The sequence below is a fragment of the Mixophyes fleayi genome, chromosome 2, assembly GCF_038048845.1.
Source record: "Mixophyes fleayi isolate aMixFle1 chromosome 2, aMixFle1.hap1, whole genome shotgun sequence".
Lineage (NCBI taxonomy): Eukaryota > Metazoa > Chordata > Amphibia > Anura > Limnodynastidae > Mixophyes > Mixophyes fleayi.
The window spans coordinates 367,160,165-367,179,619 of NC_134403.1; the positions used below are offsets into that span (position 1 = coordinate 367,160,165).

The 19,455-nt window shown below is 42.3% G+C and overlaps 1 protein-coding gene across 1 annotated transcript in view; it reads right to left on the bottom strand.

Annotated features, from left to right (window-relative positions):
• Positions 1-19,455, bottom strand: part of CD247 (CD247 molecule) — a 44,171-nt gene that overhangs the window by 8,256 nt on the left and 16,460 nt on the right. Inside the window, exons 3-7 of the mRNA XM_075197852.1 lie at positions 19,332-19,435; positions 18,845-18,898; positions 15,757-15,831; positions 11,997-12,032; positions 11,499-11,552 (exon numbers count right to left, since the gene is read on the bottom strand). Of these exons, the coding sequence (XP_075053953.1) occupies positions 11,499-11,552; positions 11,997-12,032; positions 15,757-15,831; positions 18,845-18,898; positions 19,332-19,435 (323 nt within the window). The remainder of the gene's footprint in view (positions 1-11,498; positions 11,553-11,996; positions 12,033-15,756; positions 15,832-18,844; positions 18,899-19,331; positions 19,436-19,455) is intronic.

Below are 19,455 nucleotides of genomic sequence, written 5' to 3' on the forward strand. Positions count from 1 at the left end.
ACATTTACCTCCCCTCTCCAATGCAACATGGTTTTGCCTTACTTACTTACTTTTGCTTAACTTTCCTTAATGAATGAGGCCCAGAGTGACTGACAGCTTAGCAGACTTGTTGTGCAGGTATACACTGTGTGGGTTGGTGGATTCATAGAATGGGGAAGGACCAGAGATTTCACAACAGCTGAACTGATTGGAAAATTAGCTGTGTGATCTGCACAAGATCCCACTACGACATTGTTGTGATTAAGTGGGAAGGGGTTTAGTATCTGTAATGTAGGGGGGGACGGGACAGTAATAACAGGAATTATCTATTTTACCATCAAGGGTCATGTCTGTTTCTAATTTGAGGCTTAGTAGTTCTTTAAAATATTTCAGCACCACAGGACTAAACTGTCTAACTGGTGTGTTAGAGGGGCTACAGTGTGACAGCAAACTTATATCACTACCCTGTACTGGTGGTCCCTGTCCCTTCCACTATATAACTTTCATTCCATGTCACATGCAGTCCTGTTCTCACTAACACATCACTCATCTCCTGATACACACTGTGCTGCTGGGGGGACCCTGCTCCTTCCACTATATAACTCTCAGTCTGTGGCTTCCTGCTGCCTCCATTCCCCTCCTCACATCATGTCACTGCCCCTGTCACATGCAGTCCTGTTCTCACTAACACATCACTCATCTCCTGATATACTCTGTGCTGCTGAGAACCCTGCTCCTTCCACTATATAACTCTCAGACTGTGGCTATCTGCTGCCTCCATTCCCCTCCTCACATCATGTCACTGCCCCTGTCATATGCAGCCCTGTTCTCACTAACACATCACTCATCTCCTGATATACTCTGTGCTGCTGGGGACCCTGCTCCTTCCACTATATAACTCTTAGTCTGTGGTTTCCTGCTGCCTCCATTCCCCTACTCACATCATGTCACTGCCCCTGTCAGATGCAGCCCTGTCCTCACTAACACAATCACATGTGCCTTCTATAAGATCAGTACAGTTGTTTCCTGAAATACTCTTAGCTGCTCTAAACATGCTGGTGATCCAATTGGCTGGTAAACTTAGGACAACATGAAGATACGGGAGATGATGGCTAATTACAGTATCGTGCTCTAGTCAAACATGCCTTAAAAATGTCTTTGATTATCCAACAATCTTATGCATTTTTTTTTATTTAACAAATACAAATTGTATCCATGGTATTCTCAGCACTCAGAGTACTCGCAACAAAAGAACATGTCTCTCATGAAAGATCTTTCACCAAACAGATATTTTAGTATTCTCTGTTGCATATCAAATGTCAGCAACTTACACATGACTTAAACTTGTAATTAACACCGCCAAACAACGTTCACTTTCCATCCAAAACTCTGAAACCCATTTAGCAAATAGATAACTTTCAATTTCATCCTTCCGCCAAGCCATGTCTTATAATCCTGCTGGATTTTCCTCACCATTGCTTGGGAAAATGACAGGTTGCTTATTACCATGACAATACAGGAATTACAATAACCGTCCCTACTGCAGGAAACAATAACACATCTCCTATGCACAAATGTATTGTGTTATTCTTCACGCTAAGCTCTATTTGTACTACTAAATCAGCAATTTTTAATTTGAACGTTTTTACAAACACAATTAAACGGGAATTTAATTACATTTGTTTCTGAAAATTATCTTGACTTTAGTGCATAAACAATAAGTATACACTAGGAGGCAATTATGTAACAAAGGACGATGTAATACAATTTATTTTCAAATTTCTGCATATTTAATTAGAAAAACTTGTTTAGCTTTGATTCTATTCAGTGTTTTCTTATAAACTTATTAAAACTTCTCGGATTCTGTTAAAGTTCTATAAAGTGATGGTAAATAATTTATTTAAAAAAAACTTTTTTAAATTACTTTCAATACAGTAAATAGCTTAAAGGTTTAACGGCCACAAATGGGGGCTGGGGGTTCGTGCAGGTTTGACGTGGCCACCCAAAAAATTATTAAAAAGTTAAATCTGATAGATAATTATTGATCAAGTAAATATCAGTAAATCAAGACCCTCTGGAGCGTAGTTGTCAAATGTCCCAGAATATATGAAAGACTCCAAAATTAGGGGGAGACCTCTCAGCCACGCAGTATGGGGCGGAGCTTCAGTGATTGCTCCGCCCATTTGAGGACACTTATTGCGTCATTAAGCCCCACCCACCTTGAAAAATAAAACCTATATTCTATGGTTAAGGCAAACGAAGAGAAAGGAGAAATGCTGACAACTCCAATTGTAAAACGCTACGGAATTTGCTGGCATTATATAAATAAATGATGATGATGATGAACTCCATTGCTGCATTATACAGTCACACAAAATGTAATTGTGTGTTTTAACATGTAACCCATTGCCTTTCGTTAAAAAATTACTTTTATTAAATGCAACAATAAAATTCTGTATAAAAGCAGCGAAATATGAAAGTAAAAATTAAAGAGTGATTTAAAAATGCTGAATGTGACCCTCGATCTCTCTTACTATTATTTCCTGATAGATTAATATTTGTTTGATGAATTCAATTATAATAGAGATGGATGAAATGTTCCACTCTTAGTAATGAATGCACCCAATCGTGATAACTTAAACGGTATATCCGGTACCTAATCACAGTATTTAGTCTTTTAGGATTTATATCCACTCATTAAGTATTGACCCTTTCATAGTAACTGGGTTAGATTAGTACCAGAAACCAAATTTTATTTCTAAAAGAGTGAACGTATAACTATTACTACCTTAGATACTCTAGGTTAGCCCATCCATAGACTTCCATTATGCTTTCTGCCGCTACAGTCTCAGTATAGGTAATATCTGGTTAGCTGATTGTTCACTTGATATAACATGTTGGGAGTGAGTTGCTACCAACCTGTACTATATGTAACTTTGAATTTGGGCAGTATAGATCTTTTCTATTGCTGACGAGTATTAGTTACTAATCCATCTAGTTAAGTAAATTAATTAATTTTAGATTGATCACAGACAGCAAACACCAACGCGCGTTTCACTGTCTAAGCTTTGTCCAGGGAAGCCATGTGTTGTTACGAGCGGGGTTTTTAAATTGAAGGTGACCAATCAGGTCATTTTACTGCTAAATTATTTCATTAGATGAGTTCTACCCAGAAGCTTAACTTGTCTCAATGCTGGCACCTATTTATCATCTAGTACCAGTTAGATTTAGGGAACATTATAATTAAAATACTTTGACATCAGTTCTTCAGACTAAGATGCTAGAGACATCTTCTTGCAGAATACATTGTTTTATAGTGCGTCTCTGCATAACATTAGGTATAGCGATTTTGTGTCCTATCATACTGTTTGACAATTAGATAGCTCTATTGATAGTAACTAAATCCCAATGTGTTAAATTCATCAAACCTAGTGCTGATTTTGATCATTTGTATTAACAGTTCTCTCTTCTCTTCATATGTCTTAAGTGATGTTATTTGGGGCTGGCTGGTAGCTCCTCTACCTGATTCAAACATTATGGGATATATTTACTAAACTGCGGGTTTGAAAAAGTGGGGATGTTGCCTATAGCAACCAATCATATTCTAGCTGTCATTTATTTAGTATATTCTACAAAATAACAGCTAGAATCTGATTGGTTGCTATAGGCAACATCTCCACTTTTTCAATCCCGTAGTTTATTAAATATACCCCTATATGTTTTTCAGGTATCTGAAACAGAATATTATATAATTATAAGATTTAATAAAGAGTTAAAATATATCTTATACTATTGCAACATTTATCCCTATTATATTCTATATAATGTCAGAGTTGCCATTCAGGGCTTTCTTATGACTCATCATCATCACCATTTATTTATATAGCGCCACTAATTCCGCAGCGCTGTACAGAGAACTCACTCACATCAGTCCCTGTCCCATTGGGGCTTACAGTCTAAATTCTGTAACACACAGACAGACACAGACATAGACATAGACTAGGGTCAATTTGTTAGCAGCCAATTAACCTACCAGTATGTTTCTGGAGTGTGCAAGGAAACCGGAGCACCCAAAGGAAACCCGCGCAAACACGGGGAGAACATACAAACTCCTCACAGATAAGGCCATGGTCGGGAATTGAACTCATGTCCCCAGTGCTGTGAGGCAGAAGTGCTAACCACTGAGCCACCGTGCTGCCCCATAACTCCTGGATTTCTGTTATATGTCCTTAAGACACAAGCCCCTCCCACGTTTGTCACATGTTATATAACTATTAAATACAATTTAAACCTAGAAAGGAAGGTGGCCAGATATAAGACATTTTTTTTATAGGATTTAGTCCAACAGTATTTATACCATAGATAAAGTCTAACATGTAAACATCCAAGACCAATGGAACCATTTAAATTAATGACTCAGATTCACAACCTTATTCTGTAGATTAACACAATGTGATGTTACCGCCAGGTAAGGACACAACAAGGATAAGGTACAGGGAGCGTGTTTTGAACTGTGACAAAATGTCAGCTCCACGATTGATGAGACTCACAGGAGAGAGAAGCGACACAGCCCCGTCCTGGGGAAACACTGATATTTATTGATCCCAGTTTTCGGCTCGGCCAATGTGGCTTCTCGTGAGGAAGTCTGATGACAAACAGCTATTTGTAAGATGCTTTTCATTATAACTATTCTCTGTTGAACTCACCGTGGGTCTGACAGACAGTGAGAAATGATGTCAATGCGCTCATAGAAAAATTGATTTTTATTTTTGTCTTCTATAGCAAAAATATGTTGTTTTTGTCCTATTTATCGTCGCAGCCAGCAGGGAGCTTTTCTTGTTTGGAATTCCAAGGTTTCCCAGCAGAACATTGCCCAGAACATCACACTGCCTCCGCCGGCTACACTTCTTCCCATAGTGCATCCTGGTGCCATCTCTTGCCCAGGTAAATGACAAACACGCACCCGGCTGTCCACATGATGTAAAAGAAAACGTGATTCATCAGACCGGGCCACTTTCTAGCATTCCTCCATGGTCCAGTTCTGGCGGTCACAAGCCCGTTGTAGGCGCTTTTGGTGGTGGACAGAGGTCAGCATGGGCACTCTGACCGGTCTGCGGTTACACAGCCCCATACGCAGCAAGCTGCAATACACTGTGTGTTCTGACACCTTTCTATCATAACCAGCATTTACTTTTTCAGCAATTTGTGCTACAGTATCTCTTCTGTGGGATTGGACCAGACGGGCTATAGCCGTCGCTCCCCACGAGCACCAATGAGTCTTAGGCATCCATGACCGTGTCACTGGTTCACTGTTTGAGCTTCATTGGACCACTATTGGTAGGTACTAACCACTGCATACCGGGAACACCCCACATGAGCTGCCGTTTTGGAGATGCTCTGACCCAGTCCTCCAGCCATCACAAGTTGGCCCTTGTCAAAGTCGCTCAGATCCTTACACTTGCCCATTGTTCCCGCTTCCAACACATCAACTTCAAGAACTGACTGTTCACTTCCTGCCTAATATCTCCCACCCCTGACAGGTGCCATTGTGACCAGATAATCAATGTTATTCACTTCACTTGTCAGTGGTTTTAATGTGGTAGATCAGTGTGTTTATGTGTGTGTGTGTATATATATATATATAATATAATATATATATTATACAGTAAGTTTATATTACAGTCTATTTTTATCTTCCAACACACTACAACCTGAAAACTGTTGAGCACAACGTCACAGTGATATATAGTGCAAAACAGGTGAAATTTCTCAGACTAATGTAGAACGAAGCAAATATTTGTGTAACGGTTTGGAGAATGTTTCTCCTCTCCCTCTGCTGGGTGGTGCGGTTGGAATAGGAAATGGAACAAGTGCAGTCAAATTCCACAGGTGAAATGATCAGAGTGCGATGCAGAACAAGGTGAATATTTTGCAGAGCATTTTCTGCTGATTTCTGGATGAATGAGGACCGGTTTGGCTCTCTATTACCACCTATTGGCCACACGTATTATAACTTCACAAGCAATATACACGTTGGTAATTATTAGGGATGTGCCGAAACTTGGATTCAAATTTGTTTTCCAGTTTAATCCAGTCACTTTTCAAAGGGTTTAGCCAAATCCAAGTTCCCTCTAAGGCGGGTGGCTCGTTCCTGTGGACAGAGAGCTTCATTGTGAAGTAATTCTCCCTTAAGGTTTTCATAGCTAATTCCTCTCCAACTTTGTAACCAGCCAACAGTCCCAATTTCAAAATCAGCATTAACCAAACCCTTAGCCATAACTCCCAAAATTTAGACGTGTGAAATTGGGACATATTAAACCCCATCACCGAAACCACTCAAACCCTGCTCTGGTCTGTTCCAGAACCGCCCACTTTTGGGCGAAACACCAGCCACTTTCATGTCAGGTCCATAAATTGGGACTGCCTTAGCTCATACTTGCCTACTTTCGGCAAGTGCAGTCCGGGAGAGGAGCATGACTAGAGGGGGCATCATTTTAGCCCCGCCCCCGCGATTCGCCGCAAATCGCATCATTTGCAGGATGCAGGAGACTTGCCTGCTCTCCCGGAAGTCCATGAGACCGACCCGAATTTTGGGAGTCTCCTGGACATTCCGGGAGAGTTGGCAAGTATTCCTTAGCTAACACAGTCACACTCCTTATTCCCCTTAGCCAATCCCACTTCTCATTTGTGGTCCACATGGGACTTTCCTGTGAAAAGCAGGACTGTAATAGAATAATAGCTACTAATCCAGGCCTGCCTAACCTGTGGCTCTTTAGGTGTTGTAAAACTACAAGTCCCAGCATGCTCTGCCAACTATCTGCTGGCTGTCCTCTGGCAAAGCATGCTGGGGCTTGTAGTTTCACAACACCTGGAGAGCCACAGGTCGACTAGGCCTGTACTAATATATATATATATTGTGATGTGCTATGTGCTATGTCTGTTGTTTTTCACTAAGCGTATAACACAGAATAGACAGGAACAGAATCACAGACGCCTCATCCTAACCTGGCTCATCTGGCAGATACTCCCTGACCCCGAACGTTGCACTAACGTTCTGATTGAATTACCCTGGGCTCCATTAAATAATTGATGTCAAAATTTTTTAGTTGATATGAGTCAGGTTGTCATCACTGAGAGGGTCAAAATAAAAGAATTTGGGGGTCTCATGTCTTTAGATACGAGATTCTCCTCTGCGTGTCAATATGTTTCTGTCAAGGGGTAGTTTGAACAAGTCAATGTCCTTCAGATCTCCAAAAAAGTGAATCAATCACAAAAATCACACGGAGGCTCCGCAGGTGAGGAACGATAAGATCATACTTTCCGACTTTCTTCAGCTCCCTTCCGGGAGCCAGCCAGTGGAGGGGGGTGTGAGGGGGGCGGGACGGCCAAAATTGGGCCTAACGCAGCGATTCACCGGGAATCGCGGCGTTTGGGATCTAATTCTGCCCCCTTCACTAGGAAGTGAGGCACTTCCTAGTGAAGTGGGCAGAATTCGGGAGATTGCCACACTCGCCCGGGAGTCCGGGAGACTCTCGCAAAATGCGGGAGTCTCCCGGACATTCCGGGAGAGTTGGCAAGTATGGATAAGATTTATGTGTTTGATATGTAGATCTGTATGTACAAACTCCTCCATTATCTCACATTTATGTTTGTGCCTAATATATAATAGGATCCACTAGTTGTATTGCTTTCTGGGGCTGTGTGTATTTACTGCATATGAAAGTGTGTTTATCACTTCACTACTAGTTCACTAGGGACTGGTTATAATATTGAGGTATCGTTATGGGATATTGGGCCATCCGTTTCATTGAATCTCAAAGTGACAAGAAAGTACTACGACCTCTGCAGGGTACAAAGGTAAACACACAGTCCTGCTCCTTGTAATGTACAATTACTCTACTAGTTATTTGCTGAATTTAACAGGTTGGAAATCTAAACACTGAATTTGGCCCAAGTTTGGGGGCTCTGTCCTGGTGTCCGGACCTGCGGGCAGCATTGTCCCGTAAATCGGAGAGTTGTGAGGTGTGTCACATCCCATTTCAAAACCTCAATCTTCCCTTGACTTCTCCAGTTCCCCTTAAAGCAGCTTTACCAACGACCGACTGCTCCTCCTCTGCTTTTTCAGGTACTATAGCGCCAGCTCTTTCATTCACTCATTTACCACTTTAAAATAGGTGCAGAGGGGAGTGTTAGTGGGAGGTCCAATGAGAAGCTGCAGTGTCTGTGATTTCTTGGTCCGAGCGGTCACACTCCCCAAACATCACTCGGCTTTTGACTGGGGCTGTTGGATGAATGATTGAGACCTGGGAACAATGGCTGCATGAGAGTAACCCAGAGCTCCCAAGTGTCCTGATGTCAGGGGACTAGTGGGCACGTTTATCCTGACTCACAGGAAAATGGTAGGTAGGTGCCCGCTCACCATGAGGAGACATCACCATGGCCTGGCACATTAGCAACAAGTCTCCCTGGTGCATGCAGTAATGTGTGTGTGGGGGGGTTTGGAAGAGCTTGATACACCCTCGGGGAACATGCCCTGCTCTCTGCATGTCCACGTCCACTTTTGCATTATTATGCAATTAATTTACTATAAACCAGGCCTGTCCAACCTGTGGGCCTCCAGGTGTTGTGAAACTACAAGCCCCAGCATGCTTTGCCAGTAGACAACCTGTTGATAGCTGGAAGGGCATGCTGGGACTTGTAGTTTCACAACATCTGGAGGGCCGCAGGTTGGACAGGCCTGCTATAAACAATGCTGTGTACAAACATTGTTTGCAGCGGTTGGCAACATGTTGGCATCTGCGTGCGAGTATGTATGTGTGTGTGTGTCTGTGTGTGTATATATATATATATATATATATATATATATATATATATATATATATATATATACAGAAACAGCCGGACAGCACAATATTTTCTCACTTCCTGAGGTGGGCAGCAGACACTTTATATATATCTAGTCTGTGCCCATTGTGCCATCTGGTGTTATACTGTACATACTGCACGTCACGTACTTTACAAAGAGAACAAGAGAAAGGACCAGACAGTATATAAAACACCCGGTTTATGTGCTACAAACACAAAGGTAAATAAAACAACCTTTTATCTGCACACGTTGGTGCCGCGACTTCCGCTTTATGAAAGATTTCTACAGACAGAATCATTTTCCTGACATCAGAATCTTCATTTTCATTTCACATAAACGTTCTCCAGACCTTAGTGCTTAATAAATTGTATGTGCAAAGTTGGTGACTTTATTTTCATAAACAGTCCCAGAATGTGATGATCTGTCCTTGACAGTGCCCCTGTTTATTTTACCCTGCACTGTATTCTCTATCGTACAACCCTATGTCTAGTCCACATTTATGGAAATCTGCATAGTATCACTTCCCTTGCTCAGTATGATGGATGTAATTCTCAGTATCTGTTCCTTTTCTGTATGCGTAATTATCTGCACAGTGACACTGATTATCATTCTGGATGTGATTCTCCTACCCATCCTTTTCTGGTATGTAAGACTCACCCCCCATTCAGGAGATCAGGACTTTTGTTTTCATTCCTGGACATTTGGGAGGTGCGCCCAATGCTTCACCTACCCGGCACTGCATGGAATTGAAGGGCTGTTTTTGGGTGAGGGCGAAAGCAGGGGTTGGGCTGGGGCGCATTTGCCCCCCTGGACCTATCCCATAGTGGGCTACCTTGGGCTGGGTCAGCTGCATTTTTTTACCTTTAAAATGTTCATAATAGGCTGCTGAGTCGAGTCTTGCCCACGGCTTAAAATTGGCCCGCCCCCCCCATGGGGGAAGGGAACTAGGGGCGGCCCAGCGCTTTCCAGGGGAACGTGGTACGTTCCCAATGTGACGTGACTACCAATATAGAAATGTTGGGTGGTGTGTGCAAGGGTTGGTCACCTAGGAAGTGAAATGCCTTGTTGCATACTTGTCCAATCTCCCAGGATTTCCGGGAGACTCCCGAATTCCAGGTACCTCCCCAAGACTCCCGAGAGAACAGGCTGTCCTCCTATCGAAGTGGCCAGGAAGGGTATCTCGATGAGGGAGCGACAGTCGTCTCCACATTAGGGTCCTAAACCCTTTTAACGACCATTAGTTGAGGTGAGGCTGATGTCCGACACATTGGTGTGATCCTCACCACTGCTGGCTGTCCCACTATCCGTCCACTTGTACAGACTGAATATCTACCCCTTAGATGGCAGTGCCCACGATCCTGTCTGACCGCAGTAGCTGGTGAGCCGAGCAAGGCTAAGGAGACCGGGTCTAGAGGCCCACAGAGTTACTAGATTACAAAGAGAGTCCAACATGGATATTTTACACTGAATAAAGCAGCTTATATACATTGTACAATGTAAGCTGAGGGTCGTGATTGGTCAGAGTGTGACGATCTTTATGTTGGACACCTGGTTGCAAATTTCACGTGCGCCTTTTAAGAAACACGATACATCCTTCAACTAAGCATTGTATATGTATAATAAATACAAAGACATACCACTATTATCACAGATACAGCATACATCAGCCCTGTCTCAGAAGAATCCGCAAGTCAAAGGGGGGGCTGCTAAAGGGCCGATTTTACAACCTTCTTTAAATTGTTCAAAATCATTATAGTTCTTCAGCAGGAAAAAATGGAAATTCTTTGTCTCATTTCTCTAATCCATGAACAGCGATTTCTACTGATTTCTTTTGATTCAAAAATGGTCAAATCTCAGAGTTTCTCCCATTCATTTCAATGGTTTTTCTTTCATCACTAGCCAAACGGGCAACTTGTAGACCAGTCTGACATTTGGAAACACTTCTTGAGTTGTCAGGTGATATCCCTAATGATCCTGCATTCTTTTGTTTCTATGTTCCCAGAGCTCCCCAACTGCGTTAATTGACTTTTGATCACAGTTTTTTTTATTGAGTTGTTTAATCATTTGTTAGTACTAAGTGATTGTGCTGAATATTGAAAGCTCCTATTGCAATTGTATTAATGATAACAGTAAGCTCCTAGCTAAATTAATAAACAAATTCACCATTTAATTAAAGGCTTTTAAATCTCAAGTGATGTGGAGAAAAGTAAGCAGTTGCTGGTTGTCTTTGTGAAACTCAGTTGCTGGCTCTCACCCAAAGTGCAATATGACGACTATCTTTACAGGGGCAAACGCAGGATTTGTAGAGGGGGGTTTCCACACCATGCCTCCAGTAGGTGTGACCAGCATGCATGGGGGCGTGGCTATAATATTAGACAGTGCTTGGCTGCTCTCCAATTCTTCCTATCCCCATAATATACATGGGTAATGCTGTGTGCACTACTGTTAGGTGCACACAGCTCTCCCTTTTCAAGCAGAGCCGTGTGAAGCGGGAGCAGGGTTCAGCCACCTCAATTACACTGTGCCCCAGGCTTGGAGGGGGGTTTCCAGGCACTAGGAAACCCACCCACCCTCGGTTTGCCTATGCTTTAAATGCCATCTAAAGCAAGGGGCCACTTTTAAAAACATATCAATGTAGGCTGAAAACACTGACCTGTTTGACTCCAATATCGCTGTATGGATCATTCATCTTGTCTCTCTGCAGCCCCTGAAATATTAAACATACAAGTATTCAATATAGAAACTGTAATGGGTTTTATTATCATCGTATTTCTCAGTTTATATAATTCCTACATTAGAAGCGAAGGTTCAGCAATCACACAGGTTAAACAAAGAGGCCATATATTATCCCCAAAATAGAGTTCAGTATTTTTTTTTTTTTATTTTTTTTTTATTTAGACCTGGTTGGCCTATTTCATGAGCGGGACCTGGAGCCTGAGCTACGTCAGCATCCATTTATTATGGCTACGGCTACAAATAATTTATAAATTGCTGTGAACCCTCCATTTTTGGAGGTGCAATATTCATTTAAATGTTCAAAGGAACCATAAAAAAATGGTGTTTTTGCTATGTGTGCAGATGGATTCTTGTGCGCACACACACGTTATTTTGGAGCCACAGTTATAGGAGTTAGAGAAAGAGCGTCACTTACGGCATAGTGAGATTTGTCCTGAGCCATCGTTTTCTGCTGATGAGAGAAGAGACGATTAGAAACAATCATAGTGAATACAACATAACTGTTTTATTTACACTTATTTCTGACTTAACAAATTATCATAGCGACCTATAAACTTGCAGCCTTAAAACGCCTCTTGCCCACTACTTGTATACTAATAATTTACAGATTATTAATAATCTAAGATCACTACATGAATGTAGAACCCTGTTCCAACCACCCCCTTAATATGAATTTGCAGAAGATCTCCTTAGAACCCAGTAATACAAATCTGGGACCTGATTCATTAAGGATCTCAACTTGAGAAACTTCTTATGTCAGTCTCCTGGACAAAACCATGTTACAATGCAAGGGATGCAAATTAGTATTCTGTTTTGCACATAAGTTAAATACTGACTGTTTTTTCATGTAGCACACAAATATCAACTTTAAATTTCAGTGTACAAATAAGCTATCAAGTATTACTAATTTGCACCCCTTGCATTGTTACATGGTTTTGTCCAGGAGACTGAAATAAGAAGTTTCTTAAGTTAAGATCCTTAATGAATCAGGCCCTAAAGTCCCGGAGAGAAGACCGATCCTGCAACTAATTGAGAAGAGGATTTCGTCACCCAAGAGACGTGGAAACTATTTTGCATCGCAAACAAACCATACTGTATTGAAGTAAAAATAACAGACAAGACTACCCCCTCCTCCATATATAATATTAATATAGTAAATAGCTTACTTTACATCCACATTTTTTCCCGCCACATTTTAAAGGGACAAAAAAGCAGGTAGCCAGTGATCCAGCCCAAGGTAGCCCACTCTGCGCCCCTGACCCTCAGACCAGCCCAGCCCCTCATTAGATATCATTGTTGTGTACCACCAGCAAGGTAGCATTTTGAGTATTTGCCATCATGAACTAGGTGGGATAATGACCTTGCCATCTTCGGAGAGAGGTGCTTCTTTAACACAACAGACAATGAGCGACTGACAACTTGATTTGCTTTGTAGAAATGCACTCTGTGGATTGGTTGATTCATACACAGGGGCGGGGCCCGATTATGTCACAGTAGCTTAAACTACTGCATTCTCTGCTTTTTGACCTGCATTAGATCCCATCAGTCATAAAGATGGGGGAAGAGCTTTAGTACCGGAGGGGATAGGTAAATATTTACTATATAACACAGCCAGGGCACAGAACTATTATTGCTGCAGAGTGGGTGGCGACATTAGGCCCAGAAGTGAAAGGGGTGGGGGGGCCGTACCAGCCTCACCTACTGCAAACGGGACTCCTCTCCAGCTTTGAAGCCCCCAACCACAGATTTTGCTATGGAGTGCAGCAATGTAGTGTTCCATCCTTGCACAGAGCTGTACTCTCAGGGTAACGCTGAACAGCGTGTTTTACCTTCATAGTTCATATCTGAAAATTTCTATTTTAGGGTTTAGTGGCTGCTTTACGGTCATCTTGATAACATGACAATTACGGCTACTTTGACGACCAGATTTGAGAGACCCACGTCTAGTGTGACCCACTGTTATAAGTGTTACAGTAATCTGAATGTTTGAGTGGGAAAATCTAACCTATAATAACTCTGAAGCTCAGCAGAGCAGCTACTTCTAGCCCTGAGTACAGGAACTGAATATCCAACAGGCTGACAAGGCTGCAGCCTAGGGCATGAGGCTTTTAGGGGGCGCATAATTTTTTGGGGGTGCAAAATTGTGATCGGGAGAGGTATAAGCTGAAATTCATTTTAAAATATAAGAGAATAGTTTTTCTTCAAAGTAAAAAGAAAACATGAAAGAAAAATGTAGTAGTGTTTTAATATTGACACATTCCCATGGTAAGGGCTGAAGACAACGAGTCATCCTTGGGCGGGAGCTTGACGATAAGCCAGTAGTAGAGACAAGTATGACGACAGGCGAGGGTGTGACAGCCCCTCCAGTTGCACTCATTCACGCCTCTGTTCTGCTTGGGCAGCATGGTGGCTCAGTGGTTAGCACTTCTACCTTACAGCACTGGGGTCATGAGTTCAATTCCCAACCATGGCCTTGTCTGTGTGTAGTTTGTATGTTCTCCCCGTGTTTGCGTGGGTTTCCTCCGGGTGCTCCGGTTTCCTCCCACACTCCAAAATCATACTGGTAGGTTAATTGGCTGCTAACAAATTGACCCTAGTCTGTGTGTGTGTGTGTGTGTGTGTGTGTCTGTGTCTGTGTGTTAGGGAATTTAGACTGTAAGCCCCAATGGGGCAGGGACTGATGTGAGTGAGTTCTCTGTACAGTGCTGCGGAATTAGTGGCGCTATATAAATAAATGGTAATAATATACAGTTCTGATTTTAAGTAAACTAAATGAGTGACAATGATTACCATAGGCCTTTTACAAAGCCAAGTGGAGATGACATTTAGAAACACAGGCACATAAATATATGTGGGGGGGCGGTGAAGGAAGACGGATTTTAAATTAAGAATGAGTTTGTTGTTACCTACTACGTATTAGCCTAGCGTGGAAGCCGAAGGGGCGCTACGATTATATTAGCCATGAGCGGCCTGAACCCTTCATCACGCCCGGCCTGAGTATTTGTATTTTCTGCTTCTCTCCAGTCTTTGCTGGGAACACACCAGTTATTGTCTGTAAATCTGTGCACCTAACTTCTGCAAAGTACAAAGCAATCCCGTCGCTGAGACTCTGCATTTCAAAGCCTGAGGAACCTTTTTGTTGTTTGTTTTCTGCTCTGGCTGTGGTCGTGTGATGTATCTCATCCTCCACGTCTGCAGTACCCTCAGTTCTGCTCCTGTACCCAGACGTGGGAGGGAGGCGGCACAGAAGGAGAGCCAGCCGGCGTCTTCATAGGGACGCGGTGGGAATCAGAGGGCTGATAGCAATCTCCCTTGAGGTTCGGATCAACCTCGGCTACAGTCTCCCTCGGTATCTTTTCATCTGGCTGCAGCAAACTCCGGCTAATTAAACGCTCGTAAACGATTTGATATATAAGTGTTTGGCTACAGCCCAATATCCGGCTTGTGTCGACCAACACTGACCTGTATCATGTCCACGATTGTCCAGAATAGATTGCAACATGGTAGAAATGTCAGGAAAAGTTGTGTTTTTCCCTTGCAGTATTTATAAAAGAATTGACAATGAGTTACAGGGAGCAGCGATCAGTATTCTCTCGTGTTGACCCCATTCCTGCATTGATGCTTGTGTCCAGCATACTATGAGGATATCGTATCATAAACTTATCCGATCATCATCATTTATATAGCGCCACTGATTCCGCAGCGCTGTACAGAGAACTCACTCACATCAGTCCCTGCCCCATTGGAGCTTACAGTCTAAATTCCCCAACACACACAGACAGACAGAGAGAGACTAGGGTCAATTTTGATAGCAGCCAATTAACCTACTAGTATGATTTTGGAGTGTGGGAGGAAACCAGAGCACCCGGAGGAAACCCACGCAAACACGGGGAGAACATACAAACTCCACACAGATAAGGCCATGATCTGGAATCAAACTCATGACCCCAGCACAACTGCGTTACTTTGCTTGTAGTCAATGGCGTGTTTGTGGCTTTGTATTCAGTAGGAGGGTATGCGGTGATGTTATACAGCAAATTATACTTTACCCCAGAAATCATCTCAACATGAAACAATATTTTATCCCGATGAGACACCATTTGGCTGATATGTGGGAGTCAGTCCTCAAATTATAGCCACATAATACACAGACACTAATAACTTGAAGTACATACCCCTCTCTTTTCCTTTTGTCCACCTCGGCCGGTGTTCAGTACATCGTAATTATCCTGTGTACGATAGTTGAGTTTCTAAAAAGAGCACCCAGAATAGTGTTATATGGAGGTGTCTATACACAAACACAGGGATCAGTCACTTTGTGGGCTCAATCCATATTCATGAGAACACAACTTATAGACTAGGAACTACTAATGTCAGCAATGTCACTGAATTGTTGTGAGAGACTGAGTGGCTGCCTCCGCCCTGCAGATTTATATATATATATATATATATATATATATATATATATATATATATATATATACCCATACTAAACATGGCTCGCAATTCCTCTTGTGTTCGCACATGCACAGTAAACAATATTGTTGTGAGCACATCTGCACAATGACTCTCCCCATTATTTAATGTTGAGTGATACACAATATGGGACATAAACATTCAAACACGTTGAGGTGATAATTATGATCTACATTGTGGACATTTATTTATAACCATTTAGATTTCCTTGGAACTGTAATCGGGAAGTGACATCTCCGGGTCCAGGGGAACAGTCGTTTACACCCCTATACCAGCAACACTTAGGAGTATATTTACCAAACTGCGGGTTTAAAAAAGTGGAGATGTTTCCTATAGCAACCAATCAGATTGTAGTTATCATTTATTAAGTGCATTCTACAAAATGACAGCTAGAATCTGATTGGTTGCTATAGGCAACATCTCCACTTTTTCAAACCTGTAATTTAGTAAATATACCCCTTAGACTGGAATATTAGGGTCTCAGATAAGCGCAATCCATTCTATGTTGGTGAGTGTTATACCTTTTCTATACTGAATTAAACATGCACAATTATTTGGTGTGTTCACTTACATTGGATATAGAAATTACTACACTATCCCTGTTTTTTCTTCTTTTATATAAATCCATATATATAGTGACACAGGGAGTGGTTTGCCTCAGACCTCTTAGAGAGGAACCAGCTGATAAAGGTTAAGGCTGTAGACCGGGTTACACAAAGGTGTAGCAGTGTACCCTGGTTAAGGTGTACAGGTCTAAGACATGTGTGACAAAGTAGAAGTGTGAAGTGATGTAACTTATATGCTTTGAAATTGTCTTTTCCACAGCTAACAGCAAAACCAGCTGGGTGTGTCTGCAGTGAAGAGTAATTACAGAACACCTACAGAGAACTCCCTTTTAAAGGCAAGGTGGGAGTGTCACCTGTCCATCAAGCTAAGGCTTGTACTATACATTTGTTAGGAAACCCCTTTGGTCAGCACATCAAAACCCGGAGTCTGCTCTGCAGTCTGGTGTTCACTGGAGCCCCTAGTGGTGGGGACAGACTTGGCCGCAGACAAACAGAGGGTCGTGAGATGAGTACTGACTGGGGAGAACCCAGGTATAAATTGTAGAAGCAAATGGAAAAGTGAAGTCCAGGCAAAGGTCGGGGCTCGGCAGCAAACAACGAAATCCAAAGAATAATCCGAGGTCAGAGGTCACAGGCAATCCAACAGGGTCCAGAAACAAGCCAAGGGTCATACACGAGAGGTCAGGTCTTTAGCAAAATAATCAAGGAGCAGAAACAGGAACAGGGAGCCTAGCTACACTGGGAGCTATAACTGGCAGTGAGGCTCTGTCCTCACTGCCTTAAATAGTGAGGGAAGCCAATAGGAGTAAAGGACCAGTGAGACCCCTCCCTACTGCACTGATCACCAGGAAATGGCAGTGAATTCTGACTGGTAGGCAGTGAACCCCATAACATATCAAGCATGACTAGTTCCTATAAGAAAACACATGTAAAAAAGTTAACTTTCTCTGTGCGCCTGCGCCCGGCTGCAAGACCGCAAGCCGGGCACTGCGGCCGTAGTGTTAGAGCGTCCCGGTTGTTTCCCAGGCAACCGGGACGTAGAAGGCGGAAGTGACATCCCGGTCATCATGGAGACGGCCGGGACGCCGGGAACTACCGGAAGTGTGTCGCGGCTTCCTGAAGGACTCGTCACAACATTATGACCAATGCCAAACAGTGGCTGGTGACTAGAAAAGTATGTCTAGACAGTGGAAGGGTACCTGGTGTCATCCTAACAGCAGTGAATGCTGTTTATTGTGATGGAACAATAAAAGTACTGTTTCTACAACAAGAATTTGTCTGTGTGTGCATCAGCTAAGGGTGCCTGTGTCACAATATCTAATATATATAAGCCTAGCGGCGTGTGTTAGTGTGTGTGTGTGTGTGTGTGTGTGTGTGTGTGTGTGTAAAAAACTATTTTCTCAGAAAGGGCTCATCCAATTGACCTGAAATTTGGTATACTGACATTATTTGACAAAAAAATTATAATAGTGAAGTCAATTAACTTCCATCATCCCCCCTTCCCCCCGTGGGAGGGGTAGTAAAGGGTATTTATTTACCAGAGCCTGTGTTTGGTCATGGACAATTGTATGTCGCATTTTCACGAGTACGGAGAAGCAGTGATGTGAAAGTGCAGGTTATGAATACTGCCCTTCAAGGAAGACTGATTGATTGAGCACAGCGATAAGGTGTTTAGCAGAAACGTTGTGTATCGATAGGTTTTAGAACAGTAAGACGATGGAGATTAAGGATGTGGCGATGAAGATGAAGGATGAGGTGATAGAGAAGAATGATGAGGTGGTGACATGTGGACAAAACCACGTTAAAAAAGGGCGCTTAGGTCGGGAAGTTCCCCTGAGGAGGCCTAGGCTAGCCCCAAAAGCATGACAAGAACCTTTTTAACACCTTAAGTAGCTTGATTTGACTAGAATGCAGGAGTATCATGCACGGGTTAACTTGTATATATATATATATATATATATATATATATTGAACAGGCAGAACATTAAAGTATCATTACTTGTTATACTTTTTAAAATCATTTTATTTATCAACTAGGGACATTAATACAATAATTTAGAAGAACACTGTGGCTGTAATACACGTTACATTGTGATATTACAATAAACGTAATAGGAGGAGATGTTTTGAGAGTTGTCAGCTCCCAATCTAGACCCAGTCCAAACACTGCGTGAAAATTCCGCCACACTCACACAAAGATAAAAAATTGAGCGTCACTTACGTCGTAGCTGTCCTCCACCATCGCAGCGTCCGTCACAGGAGGCTTCTTCATCAGCTGGAGGAAAAGTATTATTAGTGCAATTATTATTTATACATAAAACACATTCCAAGTGCTGGAGGGTGGAGTATGGAGACCATGGACTCTGAACAGTGCCATAGATTTATCTATTACAGTTTATTGGGGCGCAGTATATTTATAGAGGTCACGCTGGGGGGACGAGATGCGGCCGACTGAACATATGGACATAAATACGCTCTCTGTACCTGACACTTTTCGGAGCATGAACATGTCCCCTTCTAAATGACCCCCAAAGTCTACAATTACATATTGCTGACCGATATATATATATATATATATATATATATATATATATATAGATAGATAGATAGATAGATAGATAGATAAATGTTGCTATTGGATCCAATACATAACAATTCCTGGTGTACTTCTTAGATACATTTTTGGCACAGTGAACAAGCCATCTTACCCTCTCTCTGAAGAGCAGCCCAGTAATAATTATTGCGTAAAGGAACAATATTCCGTCCAAGATGTAACAAATACGCGGATCCGTCCATCCAAACACTTGCGCATCTGCAGGGACAATGAAGAGC